Source organism: Equus asinus, chromosome 11, assembly GCF_041296235.1.
Source record: "Equus asinus isolate D_3611 breed Donkey chromosome 11, EquAss-T2T_v2, whole genome shotgun sequence".
In the NCBI taxonomy this organism is placed as follows: Eukaryota; Metazoa; Chordata; class Mammalia; order Perissodactyla; family Equidae; genus Equus; species Equus asinus.
The window spans coordinates 73,181,274-73,205,417 of NC_091800.1; the positions used below are offsets into that span (position 1 = coordinate 73,181,274).

The following is a 24,144-nucleotide window of genomic DNA, read 5'->3' on the forward strand; positions in this document are numbered from 1 at the left end:
TAGGCTGTACGTAACAAGTGAGAAAGGAGAGGCGCGCTTTGAATCGTGGATGGTAGAGTCAGTGTTTGACACTGAGGTCACTGTAGAAGTTGGGTGTCCACCGTCAGGGAGAACTATTTAAGTTGGCCTGTCTTTGCTGTAGTCCTTCCTTCCCCTCCCTGCCCTTCTCCCTTGCTCACCAGCAATAACGAGTACACAGATCATCTGATCTGGTGAAGTGTACTGGAGATGCAAGTGCACATTTTTTGCAGTCTCGTAGTGCCAGTATTCTATATTATACAGGTTTAGAGAGTGAGTGGTGACCACAGGATGTAACAACCAAGATCAGGCAGGAAAGAAACAAACTTAGCAGTTTGGGGTGGCAGGCTGCCCATTTTATCATAGAGTGCCAACGTTGAGTGCTTACTGTGCCAGATACTGTACTAGTATGTTTCAGCCTTAACTAATTTCATCTTCTCCATATCCCCATATGATAGATATTGTTATTATCTACATCTTACAGATGAGGGAATAGAATTCCAGAGAGGCACACTGGTAGGTAACTTGTTTACTGTCACAGAACTAGTGTTGGAGTCTGTGCCTCCTGGCTCCAGCACCTGCACTCTCAGCTGCTGGGCTTTGCTGCCTTGAAGATGGGTGCCGTAGAGTATTAACAGATAAATTAGGCTTGCAGACAAGGCCCCCAGTTGCTGTTAGCTCCTTTTTACATTTTTGTGATCTGCTTTGTGTTTGGATAAAGTGACATCACCCACCCCTCCCATCATATTCTCTGTAAAACAGAATTTTTCACTGTTTTGTTCTTGGGTTGGATGGTAGAGCTCACTTAATGTAAGTTGTGCTGAAATAGAGTTAAAGAAATGGTTACTGGTTCCATTGGCTTCTTTCCTTTTTCTCCATTTCTTGAACTGCTGTTTTGGAATTGTATAGGTTAATGCTTTCCTGCAACCCTTTCTTCGTCAGTGTTCCCAGGTGTTAAATAACTTCATAAGCTGAGTGTGGCTTCTTTCAAGACAGGCTGGATTACAGAGTGAACCACAGGGATTTTTATCACTTACAAGAATAGAATCAAATGGTATTGTTGGGCTCTTCCTTTTTCCTACCGCCTGATTCAAAGCTGTTAGGAGTATTATTATTGCTAATGTATTTTTCATTTATTTGTGTACTTTCCTGTATTTTCTCAATTTTATTACCTTTTTGTTTTTTTTTGAGGAAGATCAGCCCTGAGCTAACATTTGCTGCCAATCTTTCCCTTTTTGCTGATGAAGATTGTCCCTGAGCTAACATCTGTGCCCATCTTCCTCTATTTTATATGTGGTATTCCACCACAGCATGGCTTGATAAGCAGTGCGCAGGTCCGTGCCTGGGATCCAAACCAGCAAACCCCAGGCCGCTGATGTCGAGCATGCTAACTTAACTACTATGTCACTGGACCAACCCCTCAATTTTATTACTTTTGATGTGAAAATGAAAATATTATTCTAAATACTTCAGTTGAAAATTGTATAATGGAATCAGTAACATTAAATTTCTTTTATTGAAATTTTTTTTCTTTTGCTTTTTTCTCCCCAAATCCCTCCAGTAGATAGTTGTATACTTTTAGTTGTGGGTCCTTCCAGTTGTGGCATGTGGGATGCCACCTCAACATGGCCTGATGAGTGGTGCCATGTCTGCACCCAGGATCCCAACCGGTGAAACCCTGGGCCGCTGAAGCAGAGTGTGTGAACTTAACCACTCAGCCACGGGACCGGCCCATCTTTTATTGAAATTTTTGTCTTTGACTTTTCTTCCATTTTCAGGGGGATTATTGTCCTATCTGTTAGAAATTCTCTTTTAATATATTATAGAATGTTATTATATTGAACAATACTTGAACAGAGTCTGCAGTTTTAATCCCTTTGGTATTTTCATAGTTGTATTGTATGTCATCTAATTAATAGATGTGAGACCTGTCTTAAGAATGTTTTAAAACTAAGACTCAAAAGAAGAATCAGTTCTGCTTTTCCTTCAAATATTGCTAAGTTGGATTTGTGAAGAAGTAATGATGTTTTGCTTAAAAGAGATTTGTTTTACATAAATAAAGAGCAAAGCGTGTTTGGTCAAATAAAATGTAATTTTTATTTTACATTTTTATTGAAGTTTAATATCTTTAAATTGAAATGAACCTCCTTTTTATTACTTTTTAGTATAACTTAAACTTGTGGCCCTTTAATTTGAAAACTTACTACCATATAAAGTTTGATTTTTTAAATTAATGAAATATTTATTTTAAAATTACAGTTTCGGTAGCACTGTATATATATATTTTTAAGAATAGGTTTTGTGAAATCCTAGTTTCAACATTTTGAAGTTGCATGATGCAGTGAAAAAGTGCCTCAGTGAGAATTCCGAGACAAGGGTATATATTTGGCTTGATGTTGCCCAACGTCAACAATGTTTCATGGAGTGTACTTTGTTTCAAACTGAAGCACAACCCAAGCCTATCTGGTTCTTGAGCCCCTGCTCTGAACTACTGTGTGGCACTTCCTTACTGTATATCACTTAGATATGTGAATTTGAAGAAGCCACTACATGTCCTTGGATATGAGTTTACCCACTTATAACACTGATGCTCTGGAGATGAGTAGTTCTGTTGGTGTTGGACTAGATCATTTAAGAGATTGTCTTATCATAACAGACTTATTTCTAGGAAGCTGATGGATACTTGTTTATTCATTTAACAAATAATGTGTTGATTGTGTCAATTTGCTAAGCTGTGGAGATTCAGTAGAGAGAAAGACTAGAGCTAGTCATTGCTTTCATGGAGATTAAGTGTGACAGGGGCTGTCATAATGGAAGGACAAAGTGTAATGTGATCACACAGCAATGGCACCTAGCCTGGTATAGGAGAACTGGAAAGGCTTTCTAAAGCAAGTGACATTTAGGTGAAACCTGAAACGTGCACCCCTGAGTATAAGAGAAACTGGTAATTTTTCTCTTACCTAGACTACTGCTTCCCAACTGGACTCTCCGTATCCCTCTCACCTCTCTCCAAACTGTTCATTTGGTGCGAGTTGGAGAGGGACTGGGGATGAGACTGGTGGCTCAGGCAGGCAGGATCAAGTATTGAAACTAAGTTAAGGAGTTTAAATTTGGTTCTAAGGCATGGGGAGTCATGAAGCATTTAAGCAGATTTAGGGAATACTAGTTTGTTTTGGTAACATTTAATGCCCTGGAAGTCATTAATTAGATAATTTGAAAATACCTTCAAGTGTGGCTGATTTAATTTTTTTTTTAAAGATTGGCACCTGAGCTAACAACTGTTGCCAATCTTTTTTTTTCCTCCTTCTTCTCCCCAAAGTCCCCCAGTATATAGCTGTATATTCTAGTTGTAGGTCCTTCTAATTGTGCTATGTGGGATGCCACCTCAGCGTGGCTTGAGGAGTCGTGCTGGGTCTGTGCTCAAGATCTGAACCAGCAAATCCTGGGCTGCAGGAGCAGAGTGCGAACTCAACCACTCGGCTATGGGCCAGCCCCCAGAGTTATCTTCTTAAAACCTAAATCTAAGTCGTCATTCCCCTGCATAGAGCCCTGGCATTTGGAACTCCGTACTGAATCCTGGCAGGTCCTTCCAGGACAGGCCGTGCCTTCTGCTCGTCCTCCATCCTCTCCTTTCCTGCCACTTCCTTACTGTGCTTCACTTCTCGCCTCATGGACCTCCTTTCAGCTTCTAGAACATTTAATTGCCTTCCTAATCTAAGGATTTGTACATGTTCTTTCTGTCTGGAATCCTTTCTCCCTAATCTTCCCATGGCAGCTGGCTGATGTATCTTCAGGTTTTAGTTTAAATCTTACTTCAGAAGGACCCTTTCTGAGCTGTGTATCTAAAACAGGTTCTCTTGCTTTCTCTCCCTCAGTACTATTTGGTTCCATGTAACATTTATTTCAATTCTCAATTGATTTTACTCTCTTTTCTGTTTCTCTCATTAGGCTATACAGTTCCATGAGGACAAAAACTATTTCATGTAGTATTGCCTGGTAAATATTTATTGAATTAATGAGTAAATGAATGAATAAGAACAAATGGATCAACCTCATTTTTTTAAAATAAGGCTATGTAATATTTCATTTTATGCATGTACTGTTTATGGTACCAGTTTGTTATTGAAGACCTTTAATCTTGTTTTTCTGATTTTCTTTGCTTATCAAAACACCAACAAATTGAAAATAATAAATTTCTTTATATATTTCTCTGTGTTCATGCATGTGAGTATATCTGTATGATAGCTCCCGAAAAATGAAATCACTGGGTCGAAAGGTGTATGTCCTCAAACCTTTGATAGATACTGACAATATCTTTTTAAAAAGATTGCACCATTTTGTACTGCACTGGTAGTAAGAGCAGTGCCTGTTTACCTTAAGGTCATCTCTCCTGGCTATCATCAGACTTTGGCAGATGAAAAGTGGTGTCTCATTGTTTTCATTTGTATGTCTGTAATTATGACTCAAGTTGAACATATTTTATATATTATGCTTTTGGATTTCATTTTATGTAAACTACTTATTTAATCCTTTGCCCATTTTTCCTGATGATTGTTGGTCTTTTTCTTGTTGATTCAAGTTTTTTATTAAAATTTTTTTTCTACCTGTATCCTTATAGGGAAGTTGTACTGTGTGATGTGTCAGTGCCACTGAATTTGGAGCTATTTGGGGATTTTCATCTCTTTTAAAAGTAGTTTTATGTAGCCTGATAAGAAAACTAAATGTGCTGAAAGAACATATAGGAGCTGACTTTATTTAATAGTTTATTGTTGAAACTGACAGTGGAGTTTTTTTTAATGTTCAGTACATAATATGTCCTCAATAAAATATATTGGGATGAATGAGTGGCAAGTGAAAAATTAATTTTTTTTTTTTAAAGATTTTATTATTTCCTTTTTCTCCCCAAAGCCCCCCGGTACATAGTTGTATATTCTTCGTTGTGGGTTCTTCTAGTTGTGGCATGTGGGACGCTGCCTCAGCGTGGTCTGATGAGCAGTGCCATGTCCGCGCCCAGGATTCGAACCAACGAAACACTGGGCCGTCTGCAGCGGAGCGCGCGAACTTAACCACTCGGCCACGGGGCCAGCCCCGAAAAATTAATTTTTAAGGCAGTTTGATTTTACTTGGAAGTTCATTTAGTAGAATTTGATTTTCACTGTGAGGAAACTTAAAGCATATTGATTAGTTAAAAGACAAGATTGTTTTGTGGCAGTTTATAAAAGTGTTGGATTTGTGGCAGTTAAAGAATTTTTAGAAGTTTTGCTTTGTGTAGATCTCTCTCTCTGTACACACACATACATCCATACTATGTGTATATATAAGTAAATGACAAAATATGACTAATGAATTCTATGAATTATTTTTTAACATTTGCGTGTTAGTTGTCTCAAGGTAATGAACTTTTTAGATAGCAGTTTGTTTTCTCTAGAATGTCTTTTGCAAATATACTATTACATGTTTGAAAGAAAAGACATGTTGAAAGTTTCCTTCTAGGCCTCTTATAATCCAGTCTCCATCAGCCAGCACTCTTCCTGTATTTTGTTCTCGAGGCACTAATTGTCCGCATTTGGCAGGTTTAACACTTCCTGACAGAGAGGCTATTAAGGGGAAGTATTCTCCAATAACTGTCACTGGCTTGAACAAAGAACCTTCAAACTCAATGTGTGGAAACCACTAACATTCTTAAATGACCCTTTTCATGGATTTTTATCCCTTTAAGCTAAAATTTGGAGAATCTAGGGTCAGCGAAACAGCAAGGTGTAATAAAGCAGTAAACCTTGATTTTTCGGGGGTAGAGTGGGAGGTATAGATTTATCTCTGACTTGAACACAATTGTTATTTGGAAAATCTCATTAGCAGATGTGACTGCTTGGAGTAAAAAAAAAAAGAGACTTAGAACTGATGTCGCTCTCAGGACCGCTTTGAACTTAACAAGCACCTATTTGTGGAGCAGACTGGCTAATGAAAGGAAATTAAATTTTTCTGACAACTTCCCCTGCCAACCTCCTTATTCAGGGGATGTTATTAGGTACTGAAGACTTTTAAGGAAGATTTTTTTTTATTAGACATAAATGAAGCAGTTATAAACATCCCCCACCTCGCTTTTGGGGGAGGATTCTGACATGGTTACTCTACTTTAAAGTGTTAGCTTAAAAGCTTGAGAAATACCAGCTTTCACTTTAACATTTTAAAGTTATTTTCTAAAAATTCAGGCATTCTTACCAGCTAGTAGTCTCAAAACGTTATTGTCATTCCTTGTGATAGTTTTGTTTATGTCACTGAATTATAAAAAAAAGTTGAATTTAGTAGGGGGTTTGGGTTTAATACCTTTTCAGCTTTCTCTTTATGGGGAAATGTATCGGGAGTGTTCTATTTTGAGTGTGTTAGGTGAGAGTTACTAATCAATGAAATGGTTTGGATGCAAAGGAAATTTTTGTCCTTTCAGTGGCATTGGTTGATATTTAGTGATACTTAATCCTTACATTCATAAACTCTTACCTTGCACTGTTTTGGAACGCATTTTCTTTCCTTGGCTTTTTGAAAGTTGCCCCCCTGCTAGTTGGTTTGTTGAATTTAAGGTTTTAATTTATGTAACAAGATATAACTGGTAAAGATAAAATATGTATACAAAAAAAGGATGAAATAAAAAAGGAAAAGTGATGGAGATCACTAAAGGAATTTTCTGGGGGGGAACAATTGGCAATTCCTATAGATACTGGAGATTTACTTTTTTATTTCTGGAAAATCTGTTGAGCTCCTCCCAAACAATAGAGAATCAACTCCCCCTGCTGACAGAATCTAGGAAAACATGACATATAAATATCAGAGAGACAGAAACAAGCTGGCTGTGGACAAGCTTTAATGATCTAATTTATGATTCAGTATTGATTGTAAAGATCTAAATTCTGCCGTTAAATTCCAGCAACTGCACCAAATCATTTGGCAATTCTGGTAGTGCTTCCTGCCAGCTCATTTCAAACTGCTTTGAGTTTCTTAATATAATAATGATGAGGTAGAATTTACATTCCACTTATGGTATTAATTTTACATTTCTCTGAATGAAAAGAGTTAGAAGGTTGTAAAATTGAACATTAAATGAATCAGAGGAGACAGTAGTGCAATATATGACTGCCCTAAAGACATTGTGCAATGGCTGATGGGATTAATGTTGGGTCTCATTTCCTGCTCTTACAGGATGCAGATGAAGCTGTCAGAATTGCAAGGGAAATTGGTAAGTTCTTAAATTAACTTTGGTAGAGTTTCTATGTCTTTCAGCAGATATGGTTGAGTAAACATGTAATAAGCAATTCCTATAGAGCAAGTCATTTTTTAATAGTTTTAGCTTTCTGATTACTTATTGCTCTGGAAGAATTTATCAGTTGAATTACCATACTCCCTTATTAAAGTGAACTTTAAAGAGTAATTTGACCTGAAGGATAGCTTTTTTGTAAGATGAAATCACTGGCTAATTAAAGGAAGGAATTGTCTTACGAATTCTTGAGATTGGATGTAATATAAATTTAGATATACATAGTTGAATACATCTTATTAAAATTAAGGACATACATGATTAAGATGAAGATATCATATTTGACAAGGCTCTTCAAGTTTTCACCTTTTCCTGAGATTTAAATATCAATTTAGTAATCTTACTAGGAAATAGAAAGTAGAATGTGAGAAATTAGAACTGAATATTCTAAATTGGAATCAAAGGTAAAGTGAAGGACATTTTAAAGACAGTTTACTTGACTGTTTTAGGTGTAATTGTCCTGGGGCAGTGCTTCTCAACTTTTTATTTTCGAAAGTATTCCTGGTGCTCATGACAACTGTTGTATTTTCAATATCTGCTAATTAGGAAAATACATGAGGGCATACTGTTATCATAGGTTAGCACTGCTATTAAACAACTTTACAATTTTGTTAATCAAGTTAGTTTTTGTAAAACATTTGACTGAAATTTGTGGATATGTGAGAGAAATTAGAAAATGCTTGGTAATCAGGAATTCACAGCATCTTCTTGCATTCCCACACTAGGATAGGGCCAAGCTTTTCTGCATGCTACATTAACATTTCTTTAGTCCTGTTTTCTCATTAAGATTGATTATTCAGAGTTATTTCATACATTTGGAGAGCATTTGATTTATCAGTTTGCATAGTTGTGATATGTAGAAATATCTTATTGGTCTGAAAGTAACCTCTTGCATGACTAAATATATTCTTTGCAGTAGGAGCAGTCTAGCTTAGCAGTTCTTTAGTTATTTTAAAAGCTGTTTGGCTTGTTACACCTCTGTTGGATTGGCTAAATTATTTGGGTTTGGCTCATTGTTAAGTGTGTTTTGTTGTTTATTTGTTTTGCAAACATTTTTCTTACCGATATAGGTCATGGACTTTTAAGATCAGGCACTAGAAAATCTTACTTTATCTGACTACAACATCTCTTCATTAATCATTTCTTCAGACTCCCTCAGTGTTTTCAAAAAGCGTGTCAGTACTTCCCAGGAAGATTTGCTAGATTGCTGAAAACTTGGAGTACATGGAACTGATTTGTGGTTTATTTCTCTGAGAAAATCAAAAGTTTCTGTGGTTTGAAACCACTGGCATTCCTGATAGCCTAAGAGGCATGTGGCATACCTGCTAGCTTTTGAGGAGACTTTCCTAAAATAATTTCATTGTATTCTATTGCATACTTTTAGATTTCAGAAGTCGTTTTTCCTAGTTCTTGTTTGATAGTAGTGTTTTATCTACATAGTAGGATATAATAATAGTATTCTCACGATAGTATCTACATAAAAAGGACAGAATATTTGGAGGAATTTGGAGAAATAAGAAGGGATTAGGAGAAAATCCTGAATAACTTTGGCATGCCGCATTGTGAATTATGAATCTTCAACTCTTGAGCATTTCCTTTGTGTAAAGGGCAGGCTGCAGATTCCTTGCTTGCTTTCATGCCGTGTCTTCTAAATTTTTAAAAATAATCTGTGACCTTTAAAACAACCAGTTAATGATGATATACTCTGACCAGTTCTCATCACTTGGCTTTCCTCCCTTAATATTTTAATTCTGTGCTTCACCCGCTTTCCAGTGTTTTACTACTGAATTTACCTAATTCAATCTAAGGTTCTTTTCTTTCTATTTGGGCACATCTTTTATGACTTCTTCCTCTTCCCTATCTTTCTTCTTATTTTTTTTTTTTTTTTTAGATTTTTTATTTTTTCCTTTTTCTCCCCAAAGCCCCCCGGTACATAGTTGTGTATTCTTCGTTGTGGGTTCCTCTAGTTGTGGCATGTGGGACGCTGCCTCAGCGTGGTCTGACGAGCAGTGCCATGTCCGCGCCCAGGATTCGAACCGACGAAACACTGGGCCGCCTGCAGCGGAGCGCGCAAACTTAACCACTCGGCCACGGGGCCAGCCCCTCTTCTTATTCTTCCCTAATTACTCCTTCTCATTTCTGAAATAAATGATGGCAATCATGGCAAGTAAGTATAAGAGTGCTTGTGTTTTGCTTATGCTGAAAGAAAGGGAAGCCATAAAATTCGAGGTGAAATAAAACATAATAACTAGAGTCATCAGTTTTATAAAGCTTTTGGAGTTTCCCTGAAAACACTTTCTTGAATCACCACGGAAACGTCCCATAAAATCTTTTCCCTCAGTGCTAGCTTCTAAAATAAATGAAATTACATATTATTAGAATCCCTTGGTTTTCGGTATTGTTTCGTGATTCATCAGTTTTGTTTTCTACTAATTTTATTGAGAACATCACATTTAAACTACATTATGATTTCAATGGACCTTTGTGAGTTTGTCTAAGAGGTGAATTCAACAATGATTCCATGGGAAAATATGTTCCTAGTTCTAAACAACTGAATTATAACTAAACCTTTGAACCTATCTATTTGTAAGTTGTGGATTGACCATGTGTCATACTTATTCATGTTTTACTTCTTTCTGTGTTACATGGTGAAAATGAAATTGATTATTTTTTATGTGATTTTCTCCTCTCGTGTCTCTACTTCTCTTCTGGAAACAGGAGTCTTTGCTGCCCAAGGAGGAAACTGACTGCCTTAGCAGTGACGAATTAGGTGTCTTTTACATAACAGTGGCTCTTGTTTACGGAGCATTTCTTCCATGTAGTGGGTGCTTTGTGAATGTTATTTCTCATGCTAATTCTTGGGTTAATTATTTTCATTTACATTTAAGAAACTAAGGATTAGATATGGTAAGTAATTTGCTCAAGGTCACAGAGCTACTGAGTGGTGGGCCTGCTTTAAATTTAGGTTCATTTAGCTCCAAAGACCATGGATTTTTCATTATACTTTGGCTAAACTAATGAGATTAGAGAATGAGAGCTAAAATTTGAGTCACCACTTTGTGTAAAATACTGTAAGGCACTTAAGAATGTTATATGTGGAATTAAAGAAACACCCTTTTATCCTTGATGGGTGAGAGACAGTTAAGACTTACTATGTAACCTCTGTGTACTTATTTTTGGTCTTCCTTGTCTCCCTCATTCTCACTCCTGATTTTTCCCTTTGACCTCTCTAGGTTTAGAGATACAGGGCTATTGATCCCCAGTTTCTCTTTAACCCCAGAGATAGACAACGGTAATCAGGGAGCTTGATTTGCATTAAAGGTTGATCTTTTCATGGGATCAAAGGTCCTTAATACAATCAAGCCAAAATTGATTCTTAAAAGGAAAAGAAATAGTAAATCTGAAACCTGTTCTTTAACAACTTGCAGATTATTCTGATTCTTTTCTTTGCTTTTGCTAGTCTTTCTCACAATCACAGATCATGCCCAATTTAAATAAAATTTTTTGGATCCTCAGGTCCACCATTCTCCACAACTCCTTCTCCCACAGTTTCTACATCTCAGTAAATGTCACTCCATTCTCAGTGGCTAAAGCTGAAACCTAAAATCTATCCTGGTATCTTTTTCCTTGTTATTCTAGTATACTCTATCAGTAGATACAGTCAGTTCTTCATTCAGAATATCTCCCATATTCACTACTTAATCATCTTTACTCCTAGCACTCTCCTCTAACTACCATTGTCCTTCCAGGAACAATAGTTTCTCTGCTTCTTTTCTTAAACAGTTAAAAGCTGTTCTTCACATAGCCGTCAGTGTGATATTTTAAAACTCTAACTGGTAAGGACACATCCCATCACATCCTACCCCACCCCTGCTTTAAACCCTGGTTTAATGGTTTTCTGTTGCACTTAGGTAAAATCAAAATTCCTTACCCTGACTACAAATCCAAATGATTTGCCACCTGCCTTTCTCTCCAATCTCATTTCCTTGCCTATCCTTCAGTCACGCTGGCTTTCTTGAACACACCAAACTTCAGGGCCTTAGAATAAGATTTTTTGGAGACAGGGGAGAGAAGGGAAGCCTGGAATACCTTAGCTGATAGTTTCACATAGATGGCTCCATGTAGCCTTTCATTTCTTTGCTTAAATATCATGTCTTCAAGAGAAGACACTCTAATATTGTCATTCAGTCATTCTATCTTACAACGGTATTCTAAATCTCTGCGTAGTACTCATGACTTTTGGATTTTTTTTTCATGTTCGTTAACTTTTTCCTCAATATATTACTTTGAAAAATTTCAATCAGACAACATATTGAGAGAATTTTACAGTGTGTACCTATATACCCAACACCAAGATTTCACTTTTACTAAACTTGTGTTATCACTTATCTATCCATTTGTTAATCCATCTTAATTTTGGTACATTTCAGAGTACATTGCAGATATCAGTATGCATCCCACTACATACTTTAAATTACATGTGATTAACTGCATTCAATATTTGTATACAATTATATTATTTTGAGGTGAAATTTGTATATAGTAACGTGAACAAATCTTAAGTCTGTATTTGCTGATTGATATATGCATACGTCTGTGTAACCCAAAACCCCAGCAAGATACTGAACATTAATTACTATCACTCCAGAGAGCTCCCTCATGCTCTTTCCAACTCAGTCGTCATCCCTGACGTCCAGAGGCAACTTCTTCTAAATTTTTATGCTAAAGATTAGATCTTTTTGAATTGAGATAAAATTTAAATACTATAAAAGTGTACAAAGTGTACAATTCAGTGGTTTTTAGTATATTCACAAAGTTGTACAGCCATCACCACTGTCTAATTCCAGAACATTTTCATTACCCCTAAAAGAAATCCTATATCCATTAGTATTCACTTCTTATCCCTCTAGCCCCTGGCAACCACTAATTTACTTTCTGTCCCTATGGGTTTGCCTATTCTGGGTATTTCATATAAAAGGAATCATACAATGTGCGACCTTTTGTGTCTGATTTCTTGCACTTAGAGTTTTCAGAATTCATCCATGTTTTACCATGTATCAGTACTTCATTCCTTTTTATGACTGAATAATATTCCATTGTATATATATACCACATTTTGTTTATCATTCACCTGCGGATGGACATTTGAGTTGTTTTAACCTTTTGACTATTGTAAATAGGGCTGCTATGAACATGAACATACATGTATTTGTTTGGGTACTTTTTTTCAGTTCTTTTAGGTATATATTTAGTTGTGGAATTGCTGGGTTATATGGTAAATCTGTGTTTAAATTTTGAGGAATCTCCCAAACTCTTTTCTATAGTGGCTGAACCATTTTACCTTCCCATCAGGAATGTATGAGGGTTCCAGTTTCTTCACATCCTCGCCAACACTTACTTTCTGTTTTTTAAATTTTTTTTATTTTTTAAATATTATGGCTATCCTAGTGTATGTGAAATGATATCTCTCTGTGGCAGATGTTGGCAGAATGGATAAAAACGATGATCCAACTATATGCTGTCTGTAAGAAACTCACTTTAGTTCCAGAGACAGAAATAGATTGAAAGTGAAAGGATGGTAAAAGATATTCCATGCAAATAGTAACCAAAAGAAAGTTGGGGCAGCTGTACTAACATCAGACAAGATAGACTTTAAGTCTAAAACTGTTACAAGAGACAAAGACATTATATATTGATTATTATAAATGTATTGACTATTATAAACATATATGCACCATGCAGCAAAGACCCAAAATATATGAAGTAAACATTGACAGAATTGAAAGGAGAAATATTTCTACTATAATAATTGGAGACTTCAATACCACACTGTAAATAATAGATAGAACGTCCATAGACAGGATCAATAAGGAAATAGAGATCTGGAACAACACTATAAACCAATTTGACCTTATAGATATAAATAGAATACTCTACCCAACAATAGAAGAATATACATTTTTCTCAAGTAACTATTTGTTAAAAGAAAGAGTGAAAGAGTGAATGTTTGTTATAAAGAATTTTTTAAGGAAAGGAGAAAATAATATCAAACTGGTGCAGTGTCTCATGAAGTGTGTTCCTTGTCCTGCAGTATTCCCATGGAAATACCTCCCTGCCCCTTTTATTGAAGTATCTTGATGGATTGCCTTTTTCTTAAAATAGTGTGGGATTCCCTACATTAAATAAATTCTGTTTATCTTTGCAAAGGATTGTTTTATGTTCATTTGGTTACTATTTTATAGTAAAAATGACCATGGATTAGTTTTCTTTGTATTTTTAGTACTTAAGACAATGTTCCTCACATAATATATATTCAGTAAGTGGTTATTCAGTGAATGAATCCATGAGTTTAAAAATGAATTAACTAATTGCACATTTTAAAGTTTTTTTCCACAATGTTTATAGATTATACTTTGACAGTAATTTTCTCACTGTTTTTCCTTAATCTCCAATTTTATAATGGAGATACCTGGGAAGAACAGGAATATTAAGTAAGACATGATGATCTGTCAACAAATAGATAATTTTTAAAAAATCTAGGATTATTCAGGTAAATTTTGTATGTGCTTATTAATGACTACTACTCTGAAGTTCTTGCAGGCTATTCTTGGATTCATTAGGCTGGACTAATGGAAGTTTTTAGGAATCTTAAGATTCAAATGTATGAGAGTCTTCTGCTGAGCCTTATTGCCTTCACACTAACCTGTGACAGTGACGTCTTACATTCTTCGCAATTTAGGCTCTCCCATGTGTTTCTTCTTGATGTTGGTCTTCTAACTGCCTCGGCCTCTGTCTCTGATTAGTGTATAGGGACTTTGGTTGTCCTTTCTTCTGTGCCCTGTCTGTTTTCCTTTACCTATTCCTCCCATCTTTCTTTTCACATGGTTTAACATTAAAAAAAGAAAAAAAAGCTGCTCGTGTTTTTTTTATATGGAAGAATGATATTCCTACTTAGGAGGGATAAAAATACTTGGCCAAGCCCTGCAATCTTTTATTTCCTCTATTTATTTCATGCTGCTTAGAAAATGTTTTGCATGTGGTATATGACTCTGTGGTTAAAGATATGTTGAAGAAACCTTTGAAAAAATATTGTAATTTATACCTTCTGATCAAGAGGTCAAACGTAGCTATTAGAATGTTCAAATCTCGTAGTGACGTTTTTGGCTATTTGATCAATTTTTGAAAGAATAGATTTCCAAATTTTCCCTTGCTTGTCAGGTTTTGCCTATGAATATTCTGAAGATAAGTTAATAAGTAATATAGCAGTTCAACATGTGTCTTGGCTAATTTTACTTTTTATCAAAATGTAGTGACTTTCTTTTTGCTTTCAAATCTGATTTTATATGATCTTAATATGCCTAAACTAGCTTACTTTGGTCTTTTCCTTGTATGTTGCTCTGTCTTTTCAACCAACCAGTGAACTGCTGTTTTAGGTGTATCTCTTGTAAGTATATGGACTGATGTTGGTTTTTCTTTTTCTAATTAGATTGGCCGTGTCTTTTAACCAGAGAGTTTTAGTCCATGTACATTTATTGTATTTACAATAGTTTGAATTTTTTATATTGTATGCTTTTTATTTTTGCTGGTTCCATTTTTTTTATTCTATTTTTGCTAGTTTCTTGGCTTCTTTTTTTATTTTTTTTGAGGAAGATTAGTCCTCAGCTAACATCTGCTGCCAAACCTCCCCCTTTTTGCTGAGGAAGATTGGCCCTGAGCTAACATCTGTACCCATCTTCCTCCACTTTATATGTGGGATGCCTGCCACAGCTTGGCCTGATGAACAGTGCTTAGGTCTGTGCCTGGGATCTGAACCAGGGAACCTCACGCTGCCAAAGTGTAGCATGTGAACTCAACAGCTACGCCACTGGGCTGGCCCCCAGGAGCTCTGTGTATTTTAGATACAAGTCCTTCATCAGATAGGTATTTTGAAAATATTTTCTTCTACCCTATAACTTGGGCTTACATTCTCTTAAGAGTATTTTGTAGCAGAGCAGAAGTGTTTAATTTTTTTGTTTCTTTTGAGGAAGATTAGCCCTGAGCTAACATCTGAAGCCAGTCCTCCTCTTTTTGCTGAGGATGACTGGCTCTAAGCTAACATCCATGCCCTTCTTCCTCTACTTTATATGTGGGATGCCTGCCACAGGATGGCTTGACCAGCGGGGTGTAGGTCCGGACCTGGGATCCGAACTGGCAAACCCTGGGCAGCCAGAGCAGTCCCTGCAAACTTAACTGCTGCGCCACCGGGCCTACCCCGGAAGTGTTTAATTTTAATGAAGTCCACTTTATCAGTGTTTTTCTTTTATGGATTGTGCTTTTGATGTTGTATGTAAAAACTCGTCACCAAAAGCAAGGTCACCTAGATTTTCTCCTATTTATCTTCTAGACATTTTATTGTTTTGTATTGTATATTTAGGTTTAGGAACCACTTTGAGTTATCTTTTATGAAAAGTCTAAGGACTGTGTCCAGGTTCTTTTTTTTTTTTGGGTGAGGAAGTTTGCCCTCAGCTAACATCCGTTGCCAATCCTCCTCTTTTTTTTTCCCTTGAGGAGGATTGTCACTGAGCTAACATCTGTGCCAGTCTTCCTCTACTTTGTATGTATCAGCCTCCACAGCATGGCTGATGAGTGGAGTAGTTCCACACCCAGGATCTGAGCCTGTGAACCCTGGGCTGCCAGAGCAGAACTTGAACCACCCGGCCGCAGGGCCGGCCCCCAGATTCATTTTTTTTGCATGTGGATGTCCAGTTGTTCTAGTACTATTTGTTACAGAGACTATCCTTTCTCCATTGAATTGCTTTTGCTCCACTGTCAAAGATCAGTTGACTATATTTCTGTAGGTCTGTATCCAGGCCCTCTATTCTATCCCATTGATTAATTTGTCTGTTCTTTTACCAATACCATGCTGACTTGATTACTCTAGCTTTATAACAAGTCTTGAAGTTGGTTAATGTCAGTCTTTCAAACTTGTTGTTCCCCTTTAATATTGTGTTGGCCATTCTGGGCCTTTTGTTTTTCTAGATAAATGTTAAAATTAGTTTGTTGATATTCACAAAATAACTTCCTGGGATTTTTTTAAAGATTTTATTTTATTTTTTTCCTTTTTCTCCCCAAAGCCCCCCAGTACATAGTTGTACATTCTTTGTTGTGGGTCCTTCTAGTTGTGGCATGTGGGACGCTGCCTCAGCGTGGTTTGATGAGCAGTGCCATGTCCGCGCCCAGGATTCGAACCAATGAAACACTGGGCCACCTGCAGCGGAGCCCGTGAACTTAACCACTCGGCCACGGGGCCAGCCCCTACTTCCTGGGATTTTGATTGGGATTGCATTGAATCTATAGATCAAGTTGGAGAGAATTGTTATCTTAACAATATCAAGTCTTCCTATCCATGCACGTGGAATATTTCTCCGTTTATTTAGATCTTCCTTAATTTCAGTAATCACAATTTCAGTTTTCCTCATATAGATACTTTGCATATTTTGTTAGATTTATGCCTAAGTATTTTATTTTTTTGGTGCTAATGTAAATGATAATTTGTTTTAAATTTCAAATTCCAAGTTTTCATTGCTAGTATATAGGAATGCAATTAACTTTTTTTTCCCCTGAGGAGGATTCACCCTGAACTAACATCTGTTGCCAATCTTCCTCTTTTTGCTTGAGGGAAATTCGCCTTTAGCTAACATCTGTACCAGTCTTCCTCTATTTTGTATGTGGGTCACTGCCATAGCATGGCCACTGATGAGTGGTGTAGGTCTGTGCCCGTGAACTGAACCTGGGCCACTGAAGAAGGGTTTCCTGAACTTAACCACTAGGCCATGGGACCAGCCCTTAAATTAACTATTTTATGTTATCATTGTATCCTGCAATCTTGCTATAACCGCTTATTATAGTTCTAGAAGATTTTTTTTGGTGGTGATGGTTGATTCTTTGAGGTTTTCTTTGTACACAATCATATTACCTGCTAATGAAGAGTTTTATTTCTTCCTTCCCAATTTGTTTGCCTTTTTCTTGTCTTATTGCATAAGCAAGGCCCTGTGCTAGGATGTTGAATAGGAGTGGTCAGAGGGAATATCTTTGCATTGTTCTTGATCTTAAGGAGTAAGCATCTGGATTCTCACCATTACTTAGCTGAAGGTTTTTTGGTAGATGTTCTTTATGAAGTCTAAGAAGTTTCCTTCCGTTCTTAGTTTGCTGAACTCAGTGGTTGGATTTTGTCAAATCCTTTTTCTGTATCTGCTGATATGTCATATAGTTTTTCTTCTGTAGCCTGTTGATGTGATGAGTTGCATTAATTGGTTTATTAATGTAGAACCAGCCTTGCATACCTGGAATAAATCCCTCTTGGTCATGGTGTATAATTCTTTCTATACATTGTTGGATTTTTTTCTTTTCAGTCATTTTACTTTTATACCTAGGAATTCCATTTTTAATTTTTTATATTTTCTATCTCTCTTCTCTTTATGATCATTTTTCCTTTAAATCCTTTCCCATACTTACAATATTTGTAGTAGCTATAATTTGTAATAGCTGCTTTAAGGTTTTTCGTTTCTGGGTTTGTTTCTGTTGACAGTTTTTCTTCTGTTGTGGTTCACATTTTGCCTCTTCAGATGTCTCTTAATTTTTGATTGGACTGTAAACATTTTGAATGTTATATTATGTGTTTGGATTTTGTTATTTTTATTTAAAAGATGTTAAAGTTTATTTTGTTTGTTAGATAAGTTAATTGGTGTTCAGATTAATACCTTCCAGGCTTATTTTTTTAAAGCTTTCTTAGGGCAAGTCTAGCATAGCCTTTTCTGGTATTCTGATTCAACGTGTATGTTAGGCATCTCTCTCTGCCTTACATACTTATGAACTTACTAGAGTTCATAATTTCTATTTCGTTATACGTTTATGGTTCTTTCTTAGTACAATGTAAACCCTTAGTGTTTTAGGCAGGAGAGAGAGGTGATCTTATAATATATTTTAAAAGAATCTTTGACCGCTGTGTAGTTTGATGGGACCAACTATAGTGTAGGGAGTTCTGTTAGGAGGCTATTACAGGAGTCCTATGAAGAGGTGATGGTAGTTTCTGTGAGTGTGGTGATAATGGGGATAAAGAAAAGTGGAAAAATTGGATTTTTAATAAAGACTTTATAAGAGTTGCATACCATCCAGCAGTTGTATTCCTAGACGTATTCTCCAGGAATCTCTTACACAGGATTGCAAGCAACACATACAAAAATATTCATAGGAGTATTGTATGTATAAATCTGATTGTCTAGTCATAGTAGAATGGATAATGCTTCTGTATGCTTATGCAGTGAAATATATTACAGCAGGGAAAATAAATGATTTGCAATTACTGAGATTATTAATGAATACGTTTACTTACTATTATTTTGCATGCTATTCTCCAGGCACTCTTAGCCACTGGGGGAACAACAGTGAGGAAAGGCAAAAAACTATGTCTTCATTCTTTTAAACTCATCTTGCTACAAACAATGTAGAAATTACTTAGAGCAAGAATCATTAATGTTTATTATTACCATTGGGTAGACTATTGTTTGAGGATAGGATATTCACAGTTTCCAAGTGTCAACCTAAAGATTATTTGCTAGTTACAAACAGAAAATGACATATTTTATGAGGAAATTTAATAGATGCCATCTTACTCAAGTAATCAAACCTAACTTCATCAGCAAAAGGACAAATGGATGTTTTAAGAATGAGAGTACAAAGTCAGCTATGTAGTATTTTTAAAAAATTTGTATTCTGAATCCAATAATGAGGAGACAATCAGGTAAATTCAAATTGTGGAATATTCTATACAACCACCACCTTGGATTTTTCAAAAATATCACTTTCATAATAAAATCCCTCAAAGCAAAAAGGTAAGTTAAGTATTTTACATTAAAGGAGAGTAAAGGAATATAACGAATGCAATGCATAATGGTTGATTTTCCTGTAATTATAATGCACGGCCTTCATCTGGGGATTTCCTTCCTGTTTGTTGTGAATTTTTTTTCCCCCTGGTTCTTTTGTTTTAGCTTTTGAGATCACGTTATCAGAGCCTCTTTTGTCCATCTAGAAGACTGTCTTACTCTCTGAAATAGCTTTCTTTTCCTTTTTCCTTTGAACCTTTCTTTTAGGAAATACAGGCCTTTTAATTAATTATAAGTGTTTCCTAACTCTTTTTAAAAGAGGACAAAAAAGAAAAAAAAAATCACACCTTCTCTTTAAGCCTTGAGAGATTTCTGATTAGCACCACCAAATTAGGAACAGGACATTTCCCAAGACTTACTTCGCTTTTCCCTTCTTGTTAAGTTTTCCTTCTCCATTAGTCATTATATTCTATGAAATTTTAATTCAAGAAACTGTAGGTGGAAAAGCTACATAAAATTCTTTATTATATGACTCTTAGGACTATTGCATCATGAAGGTGTCGTTTCATCAGCCTTTAAGTTGCCAGGTTATTTCACCACGTATAGGGGCAGGTTTTGCTTGAAGGGGGAGGTCATTTATTGTGTCTTGTGTATATCAACATGGTGCTATCAGTTGATCAAAAAAAAAATGAGTTCTTTTAGTTTTGGAATCCATAAGTAAACAAGAAAGCGCCTAAGCTCCTGGAGTCTTCCTTCATTCCTTGAGCATCCATATCCAAACTATCAGCAAGTCATGCTGACTCTACCTCTAAGACAGACTTCAAGTCTTTGTCTTTGCTTCTACCAGCCAAGTCTAGGTTACAGCTCTCGTTACCCTGGACCACTGCAAAAGCTTCCTAGTCAATCTCCTTGTTCCCATCTTTGCCCTTTTATAATTCATACCTTGCAGAACAGCCAAAATGATCTTAAAAAATACTATGTTAGGTCACTGCCTTCTCCTATATAACCTTTCCAACTTGTTCCTTCTGTCAGGAATATTCCTTCCTCATTGATTTTCAGAGGGCTAGCTCTAGTTCATTCAGGTCTCAGTTTAAATATCTGTTTTTTCAGAGAAGGCTTTTCAAGGAAAAGTAGCCCTAATCATTCTCAATCACATCTCTGTTGTTTTATTATAGCACTTATCACAACCCTACCTGTTATATATGTTAGGATATGTATAATATATATGTGTATGTATATTTAGGTGTATGTATATTTATATATAATTCTCTGCTAGATAGTAAGTGCCACGAGAGCAGATAACTTTCTGAATTGTTTATCTTTGTATCCTCCCAAGCCAGATCAGTGTTTGGCATGTGGTATTTATTCAGTATATGTTTTTGAGTTCATGAATGACAACTTGTTGGTAGAGCTAGAAAGAGGATCTCTGCTGTATGGTTGAAAGGGATATGCTGGATTGCTGGAAGGAAAGGAAACCAGTTAAGATGTCATCCCATAGTTAAACCTGCCCTTGGAGATTGAGTATAGAGAAGTAAGAATAGAAACCTTTAGTACTTTGGTAACCTATATTTTCTTAAATATTTAATTTTTTTCTTGCATAATATTTAGTAGATTTCATTTTGGAAGCACTGTGCAGAAGGGAAATAAGAAATAGAGACTTTTTGCTGGTGGAGTTGGAGGAGTGTTGTAGGAGAGTCACATGTCTCTGGGCTGGGAGGGGGAGGTCAGGTGGTGGAGGAGGCGTCCAATGAGAGGAGGGTAAAGATAAGGAAGAACTTGCCAACAGTACCAGGACTGAGTTGGTTTTTTTTTTTTTTCAAGTAATCTTTTTATACTAAGAGATTCATCTCCTTTTGAAAACCTTGGAGAATTTTGTTTTATTATGATAAGGGAGGTGGTTCTGTTTCAAACATGTCAACTGAGGAATATAAAGTTAAAGCAATGCATCATAGACAAAAGAACAGAATAATGGATAAAAAAAAAAGTGTGAGAGAACATTAGTAGAAATTTCATGTCCAGACTCTAGGTAAGGTGAGGGGTAGCGATAACTGTGAACTTGGTCATTTCTGGTTTTTCTGGGAATGTCAGCTTTTGACTGAATCCTTTTTTTCCTTTTTCTTCCAACTCCTGGCACCCCATGACTTACCCTAATTGGAACCGCAGAGATTCAATAAGAAAGTAGGGATGAGGGACTGGACTTTTTGATATTATTTAACATCACTTGTGTGGAATATTCTTTTTCTCCTCTTCAAATGGCTAGGTCTTGTTTATTCAAGGCATGGTGACAGCATAAAAATATGCACTGTCTGAAATTTAGTGATTTATTTGGCATAAGTAGGAAACCTTGGCATGAGTGCAAAACCTTAACCTTTATATTATTTCCACTTATAGCTCAAAAATTAGATTGAGTTAGTGACTATAATATCACTAATTTTTGCCAGTTTCTCCCTCCCTCCCAAATGTTTTGTATTTGGCTTGTTAGATTTTTGTCAGGGAATCTTGCCTTTCTGGATTAGACGTATTCACAGGTTGAATGCTGCTTTGCCTTCTTTGGGGGGACCATATTGTAATTGCCTTTTTATATATTGCCCTATTGTCTAACAGCCCCTCACTTTCTCTGAACAAGTAATAATTTCTTGTTGACAAGTTATTTTATGTGTTTTATTTCCCCATCTAGTTCCTTGTGACCAAGCACGATTTCCCAATCTTATTTCAAACCTCACAAATCACTGCATAGTTTGTGGTCCATAGTAAATGACTAAGATGAGATTAAACTACAATAGAATAACTGTAAATTTCCTAATCCTCAGATGGAACTGAAAATAGTAGAGATAGGGGATGTGGATATTATACCTCTTGTGGTTTCCTATTTACATGGATAAATAGTTTGTGATGGTGAATTGCTTACATGGCTTTTTGGGGGGCGGGTATGGATCCATTTGTTTAAAACAAGACCTTATGTTGTTGTGAAAAAGATTTCTCAGGCATGCCAGTTTCTTATTTTCAGATATTGTTTCTTCACTGCTCAAAAGCAGGCTAATTCTTCTTTATTGATTTCAATCTAATTCCTTTATATGACACTCATTGTGAGGCTATAGCATTGAATGAGACGAGCACCATTCTTGTTACTCTTATGCAGGGTCTGTACTATGCAAAAGTAGATAGTATACTTTGCCCCCAGTTGATGTTTTCAGTTCTCTTTTCCTCTGCCATCCTACAGATACTTTATACTTCAGATGAATTGTTTTGGTCATTTCTTAAACTTGTCCCATGCTTCCCTGCCTGCTTTATTTCTGCTGTTCCTGCCTAAAGTGTTCCAATCCAACTCATCCTTCATATCCTCATATAATGGCCCTTTCTATAATATGCTTTTCTTAATCCCTTTTCTCTTGCCTTCCTATGATCCTTTTCTCTTCTGAATTCCCAGTGGTAGAATTATTTGGGTACTGTCCCTCTTTCTTCCTAGATTATAAGGCTCACAATGTGAAAACAGTATGCTAGTTTTTCTTCTCCTTACTGCGCTTATAAAGCATTATTTTTAAAATGCTATCTTACGTGAATCTATCCCACATAAACACAACCAACATCAGAATTTTTAAAATTGAATTAATTATGAAACACTTAGGAAGCAAGTGGCATTTTAACTAAGTTGAAGTTAAGAGTGATGTTTTGTGGTTTAAGGGTCAAAGGTCTGTGACATTTAGCCCTCTCTTTCCTTTTCCTCTAAGATCCTATAGCTAGAGTTTAGTGCTATTAGAGCATCACAGTCCAGGAAGAGTCCTTTATGGGCTCACTGACCTCTCCTTTATTCAGAAAAGATCGTAAACAAGTGGTCTCAGAGATGAGTATCTTCACCTTCTTTTCAGAAAACCTCTAAACACGGAGACTACAGCTTTTCTTGATAAATCATTATAGATGACTCATGCTGTCAAAAATTTTACTGTATAAAACCTAATCTGAATACTCAGTTCTATTAACTAATGGCAGTTTTATGATTTTATTTTCTTTTATAAAATTTTAGCCGGAAATGTCCTTTGTTTTGAACCTTACTTTATATTTTCATAATATTCACTAGTCTAGGCATTTCCTGTTGAATGAATGGAATAGTGCAATACCTTCTCCATTGATATCAGTGAAAGCTGGATCTTCTGCTTCAGCCTGTGATATAATAACCATGGCTTAATTTTTCCCCAAACCATCATGTCGATTCTTGCTGATAAAGCTGCAGAGGGTCCCTGTGACTTTTCAGTTGAAAATACCTCAAGTAACTGTAAATCATTACTTTTGAAAGAAGGGAGTTTAATTTGTTATGTGTACAAACAGCAGTTTTGGGAAATCTTAAGTGTGCATGTGTGTGTATGAGTGTGTGTGTGTGCATGTGTGTTTTCTTAATGCTATATGAGTTGCTTCTTATGTCTTTGGTTAGTCAATACTTTTCTACTCCTATTTTTGGAATCCACCGTCAAATAACTTATGTTTTCTTAGCTTTTTATTTCACTACTGGGGAAAATGTTATATTTATTGATACAAATAGTCTTTTTTCTTTTAAAATGATCACACTCTCATTTAAAAAAAAATGTAAGATCATTACACTGGTGTTATTTTCCTAACTCTAAAGAAAGGAACTTTTAAATAAATTAGTTATTGTCTTCTGCGTTATTGAACATGTGGTCAGTTGTCATGTTCATGCATCCAAATGATCAAAGTCTGAACTTCTGTCTAATTCTTCCCTGCTGTTAGGCTACCCTGTCATGATCAAGGCCTCAGCAGGTGGTGGTGGGAAAGGCATGCGAATCGCTTGGGATGACGAAGAGACCAGGTGAGATGCTGTCCAAAATATACTTTTGATGAAAATTGCAGTTACTAGAGTGTTATTAAACTGACAAACAGATACCGAAAGTATAATAGAATAACTACAATAAACATCTAATTTTTACTCTTTTACGTGGGGAAGAA

General features: G+C 36.1%; 1 protein-coding gene across 5 annotated transcripts in view; it reads left to right on the forward strand.

Moving 5' to 3' along the window:
• PCCA (propionyl-CoA carboxylase subunit alpha) overlaps positions 1-24,144 on the forward strand; it is a 394,848-nt gene that overhangs the window by 117,232 nt on the left and 253,472 nt on the right. For all 5 annotated transcript variants that reach the window (XM_014839245.3, XM_070520102.1, XM_014839234.3 and 2 more), the window contains exons 8-9: positions 7,213-7,249; positions 23,929-24,007. In XM_014839245.3, coding sequence (XP_014694731.1) covers positions 7,213-7,249; positions 23,929-24,007 — 116 coding nt within the window. The remainder of the gene's footprint in view (positions 1-7,212; positions 7,250-23,928; positions 24,008-24,144) is intronic.